The sequence below is a fragment of the Zonotrichia leucophrys genome, chromosome 29 (assembly GCF_028769735.1).
Source record: "Zonotrichia leucophrys gambelii isolate GWCS_2022_RI chromosome 29, RI_Zleu_2.0, whole genome shotgun sequence".
Classification (NCBI taxonomy): domain Eukaryota; kingdom Metazoa; phylum Chordata; class Aves; order Passeriformes; family Passerellidae; genus Zonotrichia; species Zonotrichia leucophrys.
In genome coordinates this window covers 3,720,941-3,740,868 of record NC_088198.1, presented here as the reverse complement: position 1 = coordinate 3,740,868, position 19,928 = coordinate 3,720,941, and the positions used below count along the sequence as shown (strand labels likewise).

General features: G+C 43.7%; 1 protein-coding gene across 1 annotated transcript; it reads left to right on the top strand.

The window, feature by feature from the left end:
* The first annotated feature begins 13,959 nt into the window (after nt 1–13,959).
* On the top strand, nt 13,960–17,431 carry LOC135459187 (homeobox protein Hox-C9-like). Its single transcript, XM_064734904.1, has 2 exons — nt 13,960–14,621; nt 17,116–17,431. The coding sequence occupies exons 1-2, from the start codon at nt 14,021–14,023 to the stop codon at nt 17,358–17,360; spliced, it is 846 nt and encodes a 281-aa protein (XP_064590974.1). The 5' UTR covers nt 13,960–14,020; the 3' UTR covers nt 17,361–17,431.
* The last annotated feature ends 2,497 nt before the right edge of the window (nt 17,432–19,928 follow it).

Below are 19,928 nucleotides of genomic sequence, written 5' to 3'. Positions count from 1 at the left end.
TGTTATTTTCTTGTTTTATTCTGTTATTTTATTCTGTTATTTTATTCTGTTATTTTATTCTGTTATTTTCTTCTTTTGTTTTGTTATTTTATTCTGTTATTTTATTCTGTTATTTTATTCTGTTATTTATTCTGTTATTTTCTCTTTTGTTTGGTTATTTTTCTATATTTTTTTCCCGTTATTTTCCTATTTCATTTCCTTATTTTACTCTGTTATTTTCCTATATTATTTTTCTTATTTTATTCTGTTATTTTCCCATTTTATTTCCTTGTTTTATCCTGTCCTTTTCCTGTTTTATTTCCTTATTTTATTCTGTTCTTTTCCTATTTTATTTCCTTATTTTATTCTGTTATTTTCTTCTTTCGTTTGGTTATTTTATTCTATAATTTTTTTCCGTTATTTTCCTATTTTATTTCCTTATTTTATTCTGTTATTTTCTTGTTTTATTCTGTTCTTTTCCTATTTCATTTCCTTATTTTATTCTGTTATTTTCCTATTTTATTTCCTTATTTTATTCTGTTCTGTTTCCTATTTTATTTTCTGTTAATTTCTTATTCTATTCTGTTATTTTCCTATTTTATTTTTCTTATTTCGTTCTGTTATTTTCTTATTTTATTCTGTTATTTTCCTGTTTTATTTCCTTATTTTATTCTGTTATTTTCTTATTTTATTTTCTTATTTTATTCTATTATTTTCCTGTTTTATTTCCTTATTTTATTCTGTTATTTTTCTATTTTATTTCCTTATTTTATTCTATTATTTTACCTTGTTTCTTTCTTATTTTATTCTGTTATTTCATTCTGTTCTTTTCTGCTATTATTTTCTGGTTTTATTTCATTATTTCATTTTTCATTTCATTCTTTCCTTCTTTCCTTTTGTTATTTCATTTCCCTATTTCATCCTTTTATTTTGTTAATCCATTTCCTTAATTCATTATTTCAGTTTGTTATTTTATTTCTTTATTTCCTGTCTTTTATTTTATTTTATTTTTCTGTTATTACTCCCTTTTCTCTTTTTATTTTATTATTTTATTTTATCATTCTATTCTATTATTTTATTTTTTCTGTTATTATTTCACTTAATTCTTTCATTTCATCCTTATATCATTTCCTTCTTTCATTGTGATCTTTCATTTCATTACTCCATTTTATTTCATTTCCTTATTTTATTTTGTTCTTTTATTTCGTTCTTTTATTTTATTTTTTATTTTATTTTTTATTTTATTTTAGGGTTTTTTTTGGTTTTTTTTGTTTGTTTATTTTACTCGCGCCCGCAAAATAAAAAAACCCCGAAACGGCGAAAAATTCTCCAAAACAAAAGGACCTGGAGTGGTTTTTGGTTTTTGCGCTCTGAGCGCCCCGAGGGGAAAGAAAAGGTGGAAAATGAGACAGAGACAAAAAAAAGAAAAAAAAAAAAGAACCATCCAAATCCCGTTTTCTCCAGAATTTAAGTTATTTCCGTGCCGCACAAAGCAGGAGGACTTTGCCCTTTTTCCCTTTTTCCCTTTTTCCCTTTTTCCCTTTTTCCCTTTTTCCCTTTTTCCCTTTTCCCCAGGTGTGGTTTTATCTTTGGCAGGGAATAAATAAACCCCTCCCAAAGTTTTTATTTTTTTATTTTTATTTTTGTTTTTTTTCTCCCCAAATCCCAGCGTAGCTTGGTTGTTGTACAATAAAAAACGGCAGAAAAAAAAACCCCAAAAAAAAGCGACAAAATAAAAAAAATGGAGAAAAAAAATGGATTTTCTGCGGGTGCGGGGGATTGGAGGGGAAATCTCCCGCCCAGGGAAAGCGAAATGAAATAAAATATCAAAAAAATAGAAAATAAAATATTTGAGGGGAATACAGAAGGAAAAAAAGGGTGGGGGGAGGAGAGAGGAAGAAAAAAATCATTTAAAAATCAGAATATTGGGTGGTCTGGATGATGGAGGGGAGAATTACCCAAAAAAAGGCTAAAAATTCCATTTCTGGTGGCTGCGCTATTTGAACACCCCCTGTACGCGTTACCCCGTGCTTGTATCTTCATTTTTCGGAGCCGAAATAAATTTCACAGAATCCGTGGACGAGTGGGTTCCTTAAAAATCGCGAGGAAAAAAAAAAAAAATTAGAAAAAAAGAAAAAGGAGAGAATAATTTATTTATATTTTTGAGACGGGGGGAGGGGGGATGGAAGAAGCGCTGCATCCCCACCTCCCACCATCACCTCTCTCCATATATAAAGATTTTATTTTTTTATTTATTTATTTTATTATTTTTCTCCTCAAGACTCATCCCTTTCAAACCATCCTGCTTCCTGCGGATTTTTTATTTTTTTATTTTTTTTAATACAAAAACGCGAGCTCTCCCCCCCCCATAACGCTGATTTAAATATTATCCAGGTGACCACAATAAGTCAAGGTCATAAAACAGCGGTGTCAGGACGGGCGCTGGAGGTGGATTTTATGATCCGCAAATATAAAATGGGCCGCGGCCGTAAAAATGCGCATTTAAAGGTGACGGTGCGGGAGCGCAGCGAGGCAGAGGCGCCGCCGCCGCCTCGGGATGCGCAGCTCCCTCCGCGCTTTTTTTTGGGGCATCCGAGCCCGAAATTCCGCGCTTTTGGGACGGCGGCAGCCAGGTAGGAGAGCGGGTTTATCCCCGTTATTCCTATTTTTCATTATTATCATTATTATTATTATTATTATTGTTATTGTGGTTTTTCCTTAATGCGGATTTTTCCCCCCGCAGCCTCCCCGCGCGGTTCCTCCGCGGGGTTTTGCGCGGAAATTCCCTCAAAAAAAAAAAAAACCAAAAAGGGTTTTTTATTCGCCCTCCTCAAAAAAAAAAAAAACCCTATTTTCTATGGAAAGAAAGCGCGGAGGCTGCGCGGAGATTGCGGAGATTGCGGCGATTTTGGGTGTGATTCGGGGGATTCGGAGAATTCGGAGGATTCGGAGGATTCGGAGGATTTGGGGGATTCGGAGGATTCGGGGAGATTGCGGCGGTTTTGGGCGTGATTCGGGGGATTTGGAGGATTTGGAGGATTCGGAGGATTCGGAGGATTCGGAGATCGGAGATTGCGGCGGTTTTGGGCGTGATTCGGGAGGATTTGGAGGATTTCGGAGGGATTCGAGGGTTCGGGATTCGGAGATTGGAGGTGATTCGGCGGTTTTTGGTTTGGAGAATTGGATTGGGATTCGAGATTTGGAGGATTCGGAGGATTCTGAGCGCGGCTTGCGCGGCTGCGGAGCCTGCGCGGGTTCGGGGTTTTTTTTTTTGGGCTGAATTTTGGGCTGAATCCGCGCCGTTCCAGCGCTGCGGAGCCGCGGGAATCCCGCGTTTCATTTCCGCGCCCATTTCCGCGCTGATTCCGCCCAAATCTCCGCTGATTCCCCCCAAACCCATCCCCACCAAACCCCGGCGCGCTCTAAATTCGCTTTATCCGCTCCTTTTTCACCAATTTCGCCGATTCTGAGCATTTCGGGCAGGGAGAGGCGAAGGGAGCCCAGCAACAAAGGGGCGAATTTCCTCCATTATTTCCTCCCTTTTTTCCCCTTTTTTCCCCTTTTTTCCCCTTTTTTCCCTGCCCCTCTCCCCTCCCTCCCGCTCCGGGTTTTTTTTTTGCCCTTTTCCGCCCGTTCTGACAGAAATCCGTGGATGCCAGCGCAGCTGATCTGTGGTTTAGGTAGTTTCATGTTGTTGGGATGCGCTTCGGGCTCGGCAACAAGAAACTGCCTTAATTACGTCAGTTCGTCTTCATCAAGGGCAGCACCCGCAGCTCCGCCGGGCGCCCTAAAAAATAAAAAAAAAAAAATAAAAAACCAAAAAACCCCAAAATCCGCCCCAAAATCCCGGACGGCGCCCCTCGCGGGGGGTTTTGCCCTTTTTCCTTCATTTTTTGCCCGTTTTCTTTGATATTTTGCCCCCTTTTTCTTTAATTTTTGCTCCTTTTTCTTTAATTTTTGCCCCTTTTCCTTTAATTTTTGTCCCTTTTTCTTTAATTTTAGCCCCCTTTTTTTTTTCTTTATTTTTTGGCCCCGTTTTTATTTTGAGGGTTTTTGGCCCCATTTTTATTTGTGGTTTTTTTTTTTTTTTTTTTTTGGCCCCGATTTCCCCCCTTTTGTTGCTGGGATGATGATGAGGACAAAAAGCGGCGATTTTTTTTTGCGCTTTTCCACCCCAAAATGATCAGCGACGACCGGCAGAGCCCCAGCGCGGGGTGATGCCTTCAAAAAAATGAGAGAAAAAAATAAAATTATTATAAATCATAATTTTAATACTCCCCAAATTTAAATTCCCTCCCTTTTTCCTCCCTCCCTGTGGCGGCTTCTGAATCCCTAAATTTTTTAAAAAATTCAATTTTTGAGCCGGGAATGCGATTTGGGGATTTTTTTTGGGGGGTTTTGGCTGAGGAGGGGGCGTTGGGAGCGCTGATTTTTGGGGGGTCGCCCCCAGAGCCCCCTTTTGCCGATAATCCCCTAAAAAAAACCCAAAATTCGCAGGTGAAAAAGGGGGAAAAAAAGCAAAATTTGGGGGCTTTCAACTCCCGCTGCTGCCAGGGATTAAATTTAAAATTCGCCCGCTTTAATCCGGATTTCCAGCAGCTCTGGATTGGGAATTCAGGAATTAAATCCTCTGGGATAAAAACACGTAAAAAACTCAGGAATTGGGGCTGGAGGGGTTCGGGCGTTTGCGTTGCAGGAGCGGAGGGTGAAAAAAGTGAATTTCCCCCTTTTTCCCCCTAAAACACGCGGGGAAAGTTGGGAAAGTTGTGCCAGTGTTTGAGTGCTTAAAAAAATGGAAAAAATGGGAAATTTGGGAGCAAAAATCGCGCGGAAAGAGGAATCGGTGAGGTCTGAAAGCGCCAAGAGGAAAAAGCGAATTTCTGATGGAAAATTGGGGATTTCGGGAGCCGTTCCCGGCTGGTTTTGGTGCATTTTGTGCTCGGACACCCCAAAAATGAGAATTCGGGGTGAGAATGAGCGGCGCGGGTCGGAATTGGGGCGGAATTTGGAATATTTGGGGTTTTGGTCGAGGTCCGGCCGGAATTGCGGATTTTTGGTGTTGCTTTGGCTGCTGGTTGTGGTTTTTTTGGTGTTTTCCCAATTTTGGTTTCTCCCGAGGTTGCTGAGGTTGGAGTTGATTCCGATGGCGAAAATTGAGATTTTTCCCCTCAAACTGGGGCTGTGGCCCAAAGGAGAATAAAACGAATGAATTATTGAATATCTGATTTTTTTAATGCTCTGTTTGGTGTTAAAAATGCTCGGTTTGAAGCGCGGGAAATCGCTGATTTTGCTGTTTTGGGGTATTTTCATCATCCTGGGTGCAAAAACCGGAATTTCCCAGTGGCTAAAAAGGCAAAAGAAGCGGAAAAAAAAATATAAAAAGAAAAGAAAAGAAGAAAAAAGCGACCCCACGCTGGTTTAAATTAATATTTCAACAGGAACGAGGTTGATTACCGGTAGGTTTAACCGTAATTATTCGATATTAGCGCTGCGATAATTGAGTGATTTAAAGGTTTCATTACATTTATGACGAATTTCGCCTCCTCGGGATTCACAATCCGCCGATTTCTCCCCATTTTTCCTCCCAACAGCGTGAACCAGACAAAACCAATTTTCTGTGCTCTGCATATTGAGATTGATTTTTATTTCCGAGCCACCCCTGGAGAGAAAAAGAGGGAAATAATAAAAAAATAAAATAAATTCCTTAAAAATTTAAAATGCGCTCAGCAACCCCGACCCCAGAAAAGCCATAAAAAAGGGAAAATCTCCCCCACTGGTTTTTAATTATGGAATTAGAGCGGGGCGGATTTACGGCCCCGAGATTTTCCGATTTTTAATGGAAAACCGGGAGCGCTCGCTGCTCCCCGTGGATTTTTTTTTTTTTTGTATTTTTTTCCTTTATTTTTGGCTCCGTTCTCCGCGTTAATTCCGCTTTTTTCGGGGTCAGGTTTTTGGCGAAATCTCCGATTTTTGGCTGATTTTTTCCTGGATCCCGGCAGGTGGAACCGCAAATCCCAAATCCTGAATTTCTGTGTGGGCGAGCTGCATTTCCTCCTTTCTGAGAGATAAAAAATAATTCAAAAACCACCCAAAACCCGAATTAAACGAGCTCAAACCACCCCAAAAAGACCGGGTGAATTTTGGGGATTTTTGGGGAGCTGGGCTGGATTTTGGGGGGATTTGAGCGATTCTGGCGCCTCGTTCGGGCGGATTTGGGGTGGGGAAAAAACCTCAAGGTTTTTATGGGGAGAGGAGCAGGAAAAAGGGAAAAGAGGCGGAAAAAGGGGCTGGGAAATGGTGGGGAAAACGCAGAAATCGGGCAAAATTGCGGAGATGGCGGGGAGAAAAAACCCTAAAAAATAATTTAAAAACCTCTAAAAATAAAACTTTTAGAAATCGTAAACAACCTAAAATACCCCAAGAAAAAAAAATTTAAAAAAACATACAAGACCTCTTTATAAAAACCTAAATAAACCCTAAAAAAAATACCTTTAAAACGCCTAAAACAATCCCGGAAAAAATCCTTTTAAACCTTAAAAAAATCTTTAAAAAACCCTGGAAAAAAAAATGAAAAAAAACCTGAAAAAAAACCTTGAAAAAAAAACAACGAAAAAAACAAAACCTTTTAAACCTTAAAAAAAACTGAAAAAACCCTGAAAATAACTTGAAAAAAACCTGAAAAGAAACTTGAAAAAAAACCTGAAAAAACCTGAAAAAAACCTTGAAAAAAACCTGAAAAAAAACCCTGAAAAAAACCTTGGAAAAAACCTTGAAAAAAACCTTGAAAAAAACCTTGAAAAAAAACTTGAAAAAAACCTTGAAAAAACCTTGAAAAAACCTTGAAAAAAACCCTGAAAAAAACCCTGAAAAAATGAAAAAAACCCCTTGAAAAACCCCTGAAAAAAAAACTTTGAAAAAACCCTAAAAAAACCCCCAAAAAACCCTAAAAAACCCCTAAAAACCCCCGAAAAAGCCGATTTTTCCTCGCAGGCCGGCTCCGAGGGCTGCAATCCCGGCCCCGCCGCCCTTTTGGGGCTGTTTGGGGGCTTTTTGGGGCTCTTTTGGGGCTGGTTTGGGGTTGGTTTGGGATTGGTTTGGGGCTATTTTGGGGCCGTTTTGCAGCTTTTTGGGGGCTGTTTTTTGGGGCTGTTTTGGGATGGTTTGGCTGTTTTGGCGCTGTTGGGGTTGGTTGGGCTGGTTCGGGCCGTTTGCGCTTTTTGGGGCTGCTTTTTGGCGTGGTTTGGGCTCTTGGTCTGCTTTGGGGCTGTTTTTTGGGCTGTTTCGGGGCTGTTATGGGGCCATTTCGGGGCTGTTTTGGGGCTCTTTGGCTCTGCTTGGGCTGTTTTGGGCTGTTCGGGCTGTTATGGGGCCATTTCGGGCTGTTTGGCTCTTTGCTCTGTTTCGGCTGTTTTGGGCGTTCCGGGGCTGTTTTTCGGCCGTTTTGGGCTGTTCCGGGGCTGTTTGGGGCCATTTCGGGGCGTTCCGGGCTGTTTGGCTCTGTTTTGGGGCTGTTTTTGGGCTGTTTGGGGGCGTTTTGGCGCTGTTTTGGGCCATTTCGGGGCTGTTTGGGCTCTTTGGCGCTGTTTTGGGGCTGTTTTTTGGGGCCATTTCGGGGCTGTTTTGGGGCCATTTTGGGGCTGTTTTGGGGCCGTTTTGGGGCTGTTTTGGGACCATTCCGGGTCTGTTTTGGGTTCGTTTTGGGCTCTTTGGCTCTGTTTCGGGCTCTGTTTGGGGCCGTTTCGGGGCCTTCGGGCTCTTTTGGGGCCGTCCGGGTCTGTTTTGGGGCTGTTTTGGGGCCTTTCGGGGCTGTTTTGGGGCCGTTTTGGGGCGTCCCGGGGCTGTTTTGGGCCGTTCCGGGTGCTGTTTGGGGCTGTTTTTCGGGCTGTTTTGGGGCCATTTCGGGGCTGTTTTGGGCTGGTTTTGGGGCTCTTTGGCTCGTTTTGGGGCTGTTTTTTGGGGCCGTTCCGGGACTGTTTTGGCGCTGTTTTGGGGCTATTTTTTCCGGGCTGTTTTGGGGCCGTTTTGGGGCTCTTTGGCTCTGTTTTGGGGCTGTTTTTTGGGGCTGTTCCGGGGCTGTTTTGGGGCCGTTCCGGGGCTGTTTTGGGGCCGTTTTGGGGCTGTTTTGGGGCTGTTTGGGGCTCTTTCGCGTCTGTTTTGGGCTGTTTTTGGGCTTTTCCGGGCTGTTTTGGGGCTGTTTTGGGTCTGTTTTGGGGCTGTTTTGGGGCCGTTCCGGGGCTGTTTTTTGGGGCCATTCCGGTTGTTTGGGGCCGTTCCGGGTCTGTTTGGGGCCATTTCGGGCTGTTTTGGGGCCGTTCCGGGGCTGTTTTGTCTCCTCGGCCCGGGGGGCGCAGACAGAGCGGGGGCGCGCCCGCGGTTATCGCCGCTAATTACAGCCTGTCTGGCGCGGACAATAAATGAATAAACGCGGGGCGGAAAGAGCCCAAAAATGTTTCTGCAGGCGCTCTTGGCCCCGCCGCTCCGCGTTCAGGCTTGTCCCGTTTATTTATTTTATTTTTTTAATGCTGGCGGGGTTGCGATTTTATTTTTTTGAATGGCGGCGTTGTAATTTTATTTATTTTTTTAATGGCGGCGTTGTAATTTTATTTATTTTTTTAATGGTGGCCTTGTCATTTTATTCTTTTTAATGGTGGGGCTGTATTTTATATTTTTTAATGGTGGCGTCGTAATTTTATTTATTTTTTCAATGGTACCGTTGTGATTTTTTTTTTTTTTTTTGAATGGTGGGGTTCGTATTTTATTTAACAGTGGGCTTGTAATTTTATTTTTTTCATGGTGGGGTTTGTATTTTATTCTTTTTCATGGTGGGGTTTGTATTTTATTTTTTTAATGGTGGGGTTTGTATTTTATATTTTTTAATGGCGGCGTTGTAATTTTATTCTTTTTAATGGTGGGCCTGTATTTTATTATTTTTAATGGTGGCGTCGTAATTTAAATTTTTTTAATGGTGAGGTTTGTATTTTGTTTCTTTTAATGGTGGCCTTGTAATTTTTTTTTTTTTTTAATGGTGGGGTTTGTAATTTTATTATTTTTTTTTCCTCTCCCCCCCCTTCCCTTCTCTTGACCCGCCGCACTCCAAAAAAAGAAAAAAAAAAAAAAGAAAAAAAAAATTAAATTAAATTAAATTAAAAATACCATAGGGAGGCTGCGCAGAAAAATGCGGATTTTCCGCCTCTGGGTGTTGCGGAAATTTGGGGGTTTTTTTGGGGGAAAAAATTCTGAAAAAAGCCTCGGGGTGTTGGGGGATACCCGCGGAAATTTGGGGGTAAAAACTCGGAAAAAAGCAGAGTTTCAGCAATGGTGCGGAGCCGCTTTAATTGCGAACCGGAATTTATTGCGCGGACCCGGCGGGACCCGAGCAGGTAAAAAAGCCCCGGGGCGGAATTTTCCCGCAAAAATCCGCGATTTTGGTACCTCCGAGGCGTTTCCGCGGCGATTTCCAGCGGGGAAGGTTTGCCTTGTGGAATCAATAATTTCATTTTTTATTCTTTTATTTTCCTTTATTTTCCGTCTTTCTGTTTTCCCCGAGCCGGGAGGGAAGCGCAGCCCGAGATCCCCGAATTGACGAAATTGAATTTTTTCCCCCCATTCCTTCGCTCCAAAACCCAATCCCGGGATAATCAAAAATTCCGCAGCCTCTGGCGCATTGCGGGCGATTTTTTTTTTTTTTTTCCCTTTTTTTCCCTTTTTTTGGGTTTTTTTTTTCAAGGAAGGAGGAGGAACAAAAGGGAGCGAGCGAGAACTTGGGCAGGAGGAGAGGAGAAAAGGGACGGAAAAGGGACAAAGAGAGGAGAAAAGCGATGCTCGGCGGAGGTTGGAAATCGGGGAGATCCGCTCCTTGGCCGATTTGGGGAATATTCGGAATTTCGGCAAATCCGACCTTCTGGAGGCCCGGCCCGAGGGGCTTTGGGGATTTGGGGAATTTGGGGATTTTGGGATTGGGAATGGGGATTTGGGACCCGGAGGGGTTTGGGGAGGAGAAAAGGGAGGAAAAAGGGAGAAAGAGAAAAGGGGAAAAAGGAAAGGGGAAAAAGGAGGAAAAGGGGGGAAAGGAGAAAAAGGGAAAAAGAGGAAAAAGGAGAAAAAGGGGGAAAAGGGAAAAAAGGGGAAAAAGGAGAAAAAGGAGAAAAAGGAGAAAAAGGAGAAAAAGGGGAAAAGGGGAAAAAGGAGAAAAAGGGGGAAAAGGAGAAAAAGGAGAAAAAGGAGAAAAAGGGAAAAAGAGGAAAAAGAGGAAAAAGGGGGAAAAGAGAAAAAAGGGGGAAAAGGAGAAAAAGGAGAAAAAGGAGAAAAGGGGGAAAAGGGGGAAAAAGGAGAAAAAGGAGAAAAAGAGAAAAAAGAGGAAAAAGGGAAATCTCCGAACCTTCCCCCAAACCCGGGGCGGCTGCCTCTGCAAAAAAAGGAGATTTTCCAAAACCCCCAAAAATAGCTAAAAAGGCAAAAAATCGCCCCAAAAGCAGCGCCAGCCTGGCCACGAGCGGGTTTATTATTTTTATTTTCCTGTCCTCCCCCTCCTGCCCTTTTTAATTTTTATTTATTTTTAATTCCAATTTCTTTTCCCTGGAGTTATATTTTTGCCCAATCCGGGCAGAATTTCTGTGAGCGGGGGAGGAAAATCCTTTTTGAGGCTCCAGGGCGGGATTTGAGCCCCAAAAATGCGCCAGAAATGGCCAGAACGGGGCTCGGACAAAGCCTGAATTTCCGCTCTCCCACCTATTTATTTTTATTATTATTATTATTATTATCATTATCACCGTTATTTATTGTTATTATTTTATATTCGGATTTTTTTTTTATCTCCGCCAGGAAATAATAAATCTCGGAACCGCGGGCTGAGCGCTGTCGGAGTTTTCTCTCTTTTTGATTTTCTTTATTTTTGATTCCAGAGCAGGGAAGGATCCGGGATTCGCCAATTTTCCCCCCTCAATTCCCAGGAATCTCCCCCAAAACCGCGGAATTCCAGCCGGGAAAGGGGAAAATTCCCGGGGCTGCCCCTCGGAACTTCGCCCCCTCCCACGGCGACGTTTTCCCTTCCTTTATGGCAAAAAAAAATTAAATTTTATAAGGGTTTTATATAGATTTTTATAGGGATTTTATGGGGTATTTATATAGATTTTTATAGGAATTTTATATAGATTTTATAGGGATTTTATATAGATTTTTATATAGATTTTATCTAGATTTAATAGAGGTTTTATATAGATTTTATAAGGATTTTATATAGATTTTATAAGGATTTTATATGGATTTTATAGGGATTTTATGGGGAGATTTTCCTGGGGGGTTCCCACCGTGGTGAATTTTATGGGGTTCCCCATCCTGGGGGCAAAACGCTGCCTGAAAAGGCGTTTTTAGCCCCAAACCGAGCTTTGGGTCAGGTTTTACCCCAAAACCGCCGTTTCAGACCCCAAAATCGCAGCTTTAACCCCGAAACCGCCGTTTCAAACCCCAAAATCGCAGCTTTAACCCCGAAACCGCCGTTTTTAGCCCCAAAGCCGAGGGTTGAGGGGAAGCTCCGCCGTCCCCGCTCTCGCCGAGAGCCCCGGGTGGGTTTTGGGTGGAAAATCTCCTTTTCCGGGGGCGCAGAAATGCCGATTTTTTGCACGTGGAAATGCCGGGAATCGGCGCCTTTGTGTGACACCGGCTCCATCCCGTGACCTTGCCGGGCTCCGAAATCTTTTTTTCCGCAGGATTTCCCCCAAAAATCCCCGCAGGAATCCCCCAAAATCCCGCAGGAATCCCTCGATTCCCCGAGGATTTCCCGAATTCCCGGCGTTTTCCCCCAAAATTCCCCGAGGAATTCCCGTTTTTTTTTATTTCCCCCCGGAGCTCTGAATCCCTCCCCGAGCTCCCGCTCCCTCCTTCCCCCTCTTCCTCCGCATCCTCCTTTTGTGACGATTCCTCCCCAAAATTTTCCCCGAAACGGGAAAAATCCTCGCCGCCTTTTGTCCCCCGCGCTCCTCCCCGGGGGGAAAATCGAGCAAAACGGGGAAATTCGGGGTTATTTTGATGATTTTTTAATTTTTTGCCCCTTTGGCGAGAGGAGGCCGGGGATTAACGGGGCCGGGGAGAGGCCGAGCAGGATCCGGAGATTTGGGAAAATTTTCATTTTTTGGGGCTTTCGGGAGCCCCCGAACGCGGCCAGGGGGGAATTCTGGAGGGGGCAGCGAGGCCAGGGCGATTTTTGGGGAGAAATGCGGAGTTTCCGCGCGGAAATTCGTGATTTTTGCTGAAAATCCCGTTTTTCCAGCAGCTCTGGGACATCCGTTCCTTGGTGGTTTTTTGGGGTGTTTTCCGCGGGGTTTTTGCGCTGGGGAGGATTTGGGAAGAGTTCGGGGTGAAATTTCCTCATTTTGGGCTCATTTTGGGCTCATTTGGGGCTTTTTCCCCCCCCCCGTTCCTGCCCCTGGATTTTCCTCAGCCCGGACGGGGGAAAATGGGTGAAAACCGCGGGGTTTTGGGTGCGCGGGGCTGCGGCGGAGCCGCTCTCGGCGCTGCCATTGGGGACCCCCCTGGTGCTCATTTTCCCCTTTCCTCCCCAAATTTTCCCCATTTCAGGGATGCAGAACGCAACAAAAATTTCCTTTTTTTTATAAATCAAAAGCTTTCTGTTGTTTTTTTTTTTTCAAATAAAATTCCGAGATATAATTTTATTTTAAAGGATTTTATTTTATTTTTTTATTTTTGCTTCCAAAGAATTCGCCCGAATCCCTTTTTTTTTTTTGGGGGGAATTGCGCTGGGCTGGAGCTCCTCACCTACCTGTCCATCTGTCTGTCTGTCTGTCTGTCTGTCCTCACCAAAAACCAAGGTTATTCCCTCAAAACGCAGCCGGGCAGTTTTGAACTCCTCCGCTCGCTCTGGTAACCAAAAAAAAAAAAAATAAAATAAAAAAAAAAAAAAAAAAAAACAACAAAAAAAAAAAACACAAAAAAATTTCCAGGCGTCACCCGAAAAAAAAAAAATTAAAAAAAGGAAAAAAAATTAAAAAAGTCAAAAATAAAAATGGAAATAAAAACAAAAGCAGGGAGCTCGTGTGCCCAGCACGCGTTGCCGCTTCCTCCGCGTCCCCCCCGAGCTCCGTCCTGCGCTTTTATTGAATGAACGACACATTTATGAACAATCAAACGATCCTCGTAAAAATTTTATTGAAGCGCATAAAAAACATCCCCGGCTCCTCCTCGCCGCCTCTGCCTGGCCGAAGCTCAGCTTCCCCTTTTTCGGATTATTTTTATTTATATTTTTTTTTTTTTTTTTAGGGATGGAGGAAGGGGTAAAAATAATATTTTTATTATTGTTGTTATTATTGCTGTCATAACCCCTTTTCTCGGTTTTTTAAAGCGGTCGGGAGCGATCCATAATTTGATTTTCCGGCTGCTGCAGAAGCTCCTGGCTCGGAGCGGATCCCGGAGCAACCCCAAAGATGACAAAAGCGGCTTCGCTTTTTCCTTTTTTTTGCCTTTTTTTTTGCCTTTTTTCCCACTTTTTTCTGCTCCCATCTCCCCGTTTCCCCCTCCGGGAGCCCCGAAATTCGCTCGGGGAGAGGAATCGAGGGCAGAAATCGTTCCTGGGGCGCTTTGGGCCGTTCCCTTTGCACCTCGGCGGGATCTCCCCCCGGCCGAGCGCGGCTTCCTCCTCCTCCTCCTCCTCCTCCTCCTCATCATCATCATCATCTCCGCCCCCGTTTCCACTTTCCAGCCTCTCCGCCGCTTTTTTTTTTTTTTTTTTTTAAGGGAAAAGCCGGGTGGCGTTATTACATCAAAAATTAAAAAAAAAAATAGAGAAGGGAAAAAAAAAGGAAAAAAAAAAGAAAAAAAAAAAGCCGTGCGGATTGATCCCGGCGATATTTTTTTTTTTTTTTGGGGGGTAAATACAATCACGTGAGGCCCCGCGCAGCCAATGGCGCGGTGGGAGCGGGCCGAAAAAAATAATTACCTGCCGCGATTGTTCTATGAGCAGATAAAAAGTACAACATACTCTCCATACAATATCACCCCCGATGCATGTAAACGAGGGGCCGGGCCAGCCATGGCGGCCTCGGGGCCCATCAGCGGCAGCACCAGCAGCAGCAGCAGCTACTACGTGGACTCGCTGATCGGCGCCGAGCCCGACGAGCTGCTCGCCCCGCGCTTCGCCGGCCCCGCTCGGGCCCCGCCGCCGCTGGTGCCGCCCGAGTGCGCCGACTTCCCCTCGTGCAGCTTCGCCCCCAAACCCGCCGTGTTCGCCGCCTCGTGGGCGCCGCCGCCGCCGCCGCCGCCTCCGCCTCCTCCTCCGCCCGCCGTGGGTTACGCGCACCCGGCGGCGGCGGCGCCCTACGGGCCGCAGGCGGCCGAGCCGCCCAGGTACGTGCGGACCTGGCTGGAGCCGCTGGCCGGCGCCGCCGTCTCCTTCCCGGCCTTCGGGCCGCGGCCCTACGGGCTCAAGGCGGACGCGTTCGCCGCCGTCCCCGCTCCGCGCCCCGCCGATGGCAGAGCGGCGTACGCGGATTTCGTGTACGGGGAGCTGCGGGAGCGAGCGGCGGCGGCGGCGGCGGCGGCGGCGGCGGCGGCGCAGAACGTGCCGTCCTCCCCCGAGTGCGAGGCCATCGCCGCCGGCAAGCACAAAGAAGAGAAGCACGAATTAGACCCCAGTAAGTTTTCCCCGAGTCATTCTCGTTTACGACCGCGGAAGGCATTTCGGGCGGCTTTTTCCAGGAGCCCACTCAATAAAATGAAATTACCTTTGGGGAGAGGAGAGAGGGGCAGAGCGCGACCCTGAAAACTCCGGAGCCGCAGGAAGGGTCTGGGGCTTTGGCCGAGCCCGCTTTGGTTCGGGCTCTTTTGGGGTTTTTTTAAAAATTTTTAATAATCCCCCCCTTTCGTCGTCTTATCAATAACGCCAAATCCCGCTTTCATTCTTCTCTATTTTCCCGGTTTTTTATTTTTAATTATTCCCCTGCTTTGATCCCCCCCCACTCCCACTTTAAATTCCCCCTTCATTCCTCTCTATTTTCCAATTTTTAAAATTTTTAATTATTCCTCTAACGGGGCTGCTTTGATGCCCCCCACTCCCACTTTAAATTCCCCCTTCATTCCTCTCTATTTTCCATTTTTAAAAATTTTAAATTATTCCTCTAACGGGGCTGCTTTGATCCCCCCACTCCGAATTCCCCCTCCATTCCTCTCTATTTTCCATTTTTTAAAATTTTAAATTATTCCTCTAACGGGGCTGCTCTGATCCCCCTCACTCCCACTTCAAATTCCCCCTTCATTCCTCTCTATTTTCCATTTTTTTAAATTTTAAATTATTCCCTCTAACCGGGCTGCTTTGATGCCCCCCACTCCCACTTTAAATTAACCCAATAATAATAATAATAATAATTAATAATTCGAGAGGGAGGGGGTGAAGAAAAGGGAGAGAAAAAGCGAATTTGGCTCCCCAAAAAAAATTCCTCTCCCGCTTTCCAGGAACGAGGAAGAGTTTGGGGATGCCCGGGAGCGAGATGAGCGGATGTGGGGGCGGATTTTGGGTTTTTTAAAAAAATAATTATTTATTTTAGGGAGGGCAAGGGGTGAAGGCAGAGGCGCCCCCGTTATCTCCTGTTAAAAATCAATAAAAGCTCCGGATATTCCTGGATTATCCCCAAAAAAAATAGAAAATTCCCGCTCCACGTGGGAATGGAGGGAAAGGTGAAGCCTGGCCAGGGGAGCGAGAAATGGGGAGAAAAATCGGGATTTTAGGGCCGGCTGAGGGGGCAGGGGGCGGCTGCTGGGGAGGGAGGGGAGAACTTTAAAAAAAAAACCCCAAAACCGCCCAAAAAAACCCCAAAATTCAAAGCAGGAATCAGCAAAAACCCCGAATTTTCCCAAGGGCAGCGAGCAGGTAACGGCCGCTGCTGGGAGAGCGAAAATCGCCGGAATTCGCCCCAAAACCCGGCCGAGGGGAGCCGGGCAGGGTTGAGATGAATCTGGGGGTATTTGGGGGTGATTTTGGGGCATTTTGGGGTGATTTTGGGGCATTTTGGGGTGGCAGCTCTGCCGCGCCAGCCGGGCCGGTGCCACCGGGGCTGGGAAATTGGGGCTGCCCAAAACGCCCCAAATCACCCCAAAACCGCCTCAAACCTCCCCAAACAACCCCAAATCACCCCAAACCACCCCAAACCACCCCAAAACCGCCCCAAACCACCCCAAAACCGCCCCAAACCACCCCAAAACCGCCCCAAAACCACCCCAAAACAGCCCCAAACCACCCCGAAACTGCCCCCAACAACCCCAAACCGCCCAAAACCGCCCAAAACCTCCCCAAACCGCCCCAAACAACCCCAAAACCGCCCCAAACCACCCCAAAACCACCCCAAAATTGCCCCAAACAACCCCAAAACCGCCCCAATTCACCCCAAAACGCCCCGACAGGAAAAAGCCGCGGCCCCGCACCCGCGGCGCGAAATCCCCTTTAAAAACCCCATTAAAAAAAACCCCAAAAAGCCCCAAAACAACCCCAAAAAACCGGGATTTTTGCAGATATTAAAAACGCCGAGGCGGCTTTGCAGGTCCGGGGCAGCTCCTGGGGAAATTCTTGGCGAGCTGAGGTTGTAAAAAGAGTTTATGGGCCTATGAAATGGTGGGAATTTTGACTTTTTATGACTTGTTCCTCGATTACCGCCAGCAGCAGCAGCAGCCATGTGCACCGTTAATATTATTATTATTATTACTATTATTATTATTATTTTAAACCCCGTCGCGCCGCTTTTATTTTTATATTTTTATCATTATTATTATTATTGTTGTTATATTTTTTTTTTATTTTTGCTGATTTTTTTAAATTTAAAAAAAAAAGAAAAACAGAAAAAAAAGCGATAACGAGCAGCGAAAAGAGAAAAAATAAAAAAAGGAAGTGACCCCATCCCCCTTCCAAAATAAACAGATTAAACCCTCGCGAAGGTCACTTAAAAAAATATTTAGGTGAGAGCTGCTAATTAAACAGGGCGCGGAAGGGGGAGGGAGTAATTAATAAAGGAAAAACAAAAAAAAATCAAATTTTATATATTGATTTTCCCCCTAAAATATTAAAAAAAATTAGGAAATTTAGAAAAAAAAATCTAAAAAAAAAATATATATATATAAAAAAAAAATCTTCTTTCTCAGACAACCCCGTGGCCAATTGGATTCACGCGCGCTCCACGAGGAAGAAACGATGCCCTTACACAAAATATCAGACCCTGGAACTGGAAAAAGAGTTTTTGTTCAATATGTACCTGACGCGGGACCGGAGGTACGAAGTGGCGCGGGTGCTGAACCTCACGGAACGCCAGGTCAAAATCTGGTTTCAGAACAGGCGAATGAAAATGAAGAAAATGAATAAAGAGAAAAGCGATAAGGAGCAGCAATGATAATTAATAATAATAATAATAAATAATAATAATAATATTAATTAACGGAAAAATTATTAAAAAATTATAAATTAAAAAGGGGGAAAAAAAAAAGTTTGGGCGGAGAGAAACGAGGGTGGAGAGGGGAGAAAGAAACAGCGGAGAAAAAAATAAAGCAGGAAAAAATGGGAAATAATTATAAATAAGGGGTGAAATATTTCTGATTTTGAATGTGCGGATAGGAAAAAATGGGAAATAATTATAAATAAGGGGTGAAATGTTTCTGATTCTGAATGTGCGGATAGGAAAAAATGGGAAATAATTATAAATAAGGGGTGAAATATTTCTGATTCTGAATGTGCGGATGGATGTTTAGAATAAGCAGGAAAAAATGGGAAATAATTTAAAAAAAAAAGGGGTGAAATGTTTCTGATTCTGAATGTGCGGATGGATGTTTAGAATAAGCAGGAAAAAATGGGAAATAATTTTAAAAAAAAAGGGGTGAAATATTTCTGATTTTGAATGTGCGGATGGATGTTTAGAGGTAGAGGTTTGGGGATTGGAGGATTTTCTAAAAATGCGGCAAAAAAAAAATCAGAAAAAAAAAATTAAAATTAAAATAAAAATAAAAAGTGCCCGGAGGGGGTTTGGTTTTTCTCTTCCTTTCTCCCGCCTTGCTCTGCCCTCAGCAAACGCGGCACGAGAAATACTTGAATTTTTATTTTGCTGGTTTTTACTATTATTATTATTATTATAATAATATTTTATGTCCTAAATTAAACCTTCACCCAGTATTTTGAATTTTATTTTTTTTTTCCCGGTTTTATTTTTTTTTTTTTTTTTTAACCTCGCGCGAATATTTTGTACAAAAAAGGGGGGGAAAAAGGGGTTTTAAAAAAACGAGGAAAAAAGAGGAAAAAAAATGCAAAAAAAAAAAAAAGGACTGGAGGGGATGGAGGCTCCCGATGCTGATGTTCTGTCACGGTGTGGAAAATTCTGCTGTACCCATTTTTGTGTATTTTATTCTCGTCTCAGACCCGTTCTGTACCATTTGTTCTGTTGCCTATTGTAGAGCAGCTCTGTAAATATACCTTAAAAAAAAAAAAAACACCCGAAAACAACAAAAAACGGCAAAAAAAAAATCGGCCTTGGAGGTGTCTTTTTCTTTAAAAGCAGCCCCGAGCATCCCCCAGAGGATCTTTAATTTTTTTAATTTTTTTAAATTTTTTTTTCCCTTTTTTTTTTTTTCCCTTTTTCCGTGCCCCGAACGCGAAAAGCGCTGAGGTAAGGGATCGGCGCGCCATCAATTTGGAGATTGCGATAATTAATTGCGCTAATTTATGGCCGCGGGCGATCGAAGGATGTGCTCGGGAAAAAAAAAAAAAAAGGGAAAAAAAAGGGAAAAAAAAAGCGAAAAAAACAAAAAAAGCTGGGGGTGAATGGAGGAGCTGATCCGGGGGGGGGGGTGTTGAAAAATAAATTAAATATATCCAATTAAATCAATTTAAAAAATCCAATTAAATATCCGGCGTGAGCGCCAGAGGAGCGGGGGGAGGAGGGAAAAGAGAAAAAATCGCCGAATTTTTGGGGCGGAAAAGGCCAAAAAAAAAGAAAAAAAAAAAAGCAGATGGGAGACCCCCCCTCCTTTTATATTGTTGCTGCGGGAGGGGGGAAATTATTAAAAAAATATAAAAATAATTTGGGGAAAAGCGAAAAAAGGCGAAAAAAGCCCCGGGGGAGGAAAATCCGGGTCCGTGCCCGGCCCCTCCTGCCCTGGCCGGGAAAAGGGAGGAAAAAAAGGGAAAAAAGGGAAAAAAAAGGGAAAAAAAGGGAAAAAAAGGGAAAAAAAGGGAAAAAAGGAGCAGCCAGGGCGTTTAATGAGAAAAACCCGCGCTCGAGGTGCCTTTCTTTAATTAAATCAGCGCCGCCATCGCCCTAATTAGGAGCAGACCGGTCCCGTTTTCCCCCCAGATCTCCCCCGCCTTATTCCCAAAAAATAAAATAAAATAAAAAAATTAAAAAATTAAAAATCTGGAAGCGATTATTGCTGCTGATCGGCTGAAATATGGCTCTGTAATATTTAAATATCCCTCTGTAATATTTAAATATCCCTCTGTAATATTTAAATATCGGTCTGGAACATTTAAATATGGGTCTGGAACATTTAAATCTCTCTCTCTAACATTTCCCCGATTCTGAGGGTTTTGGGGTTTTTTTCCCGTTCATTCCTGCCCCGTTTTGTGTCGCTTTTCCCGGGGTTTTGTCACCGAACGAGGCACAAAAATTCCTTTTTTTGCCATCCCGGTTTGGTGCCAGAGGAGAGGGAAAAAATTTTAAAAATCCCACAAAAAACCTTAAAAACATCAACGAGCGCGCCGTGAAAAAAAAAAAAAAAGATTTATTTTTTTTTTTTTTAGCCGAGCGGGAGATTTATGGCCGAAAAAATAAATAAAATAAAACAGGAGGGGAAAAGGGGAAAGAAAAAAAAAAAAAAAGGGAAGGAGGAGGGGAGGGGGGATGTGTCACTACAGAAAGGGGATTTTTGACGAAATTATCGCGATTATTGTCGTGACGATCCTTTTCGATCCT

What these genes read in the sequence shown, in the direction of transcription:
- LOC135459187 (XM_064734904.1), top strand. Translation starts at nt 14,021, where the DNA reads ATGGCGGCCTCGGGGCCCATCAGCGGCAGCACCAGCAGCAGCAGCAGC. An exon ending in GAAGCACGAATTAGACCCCA is followed by an intron (nt 14,622 to 17,115) that starts GTAAGTTTTCCC and finishes CTTCTTTCTCAG; the next exon opens with ACAACCCCGTGGCCAATTGG.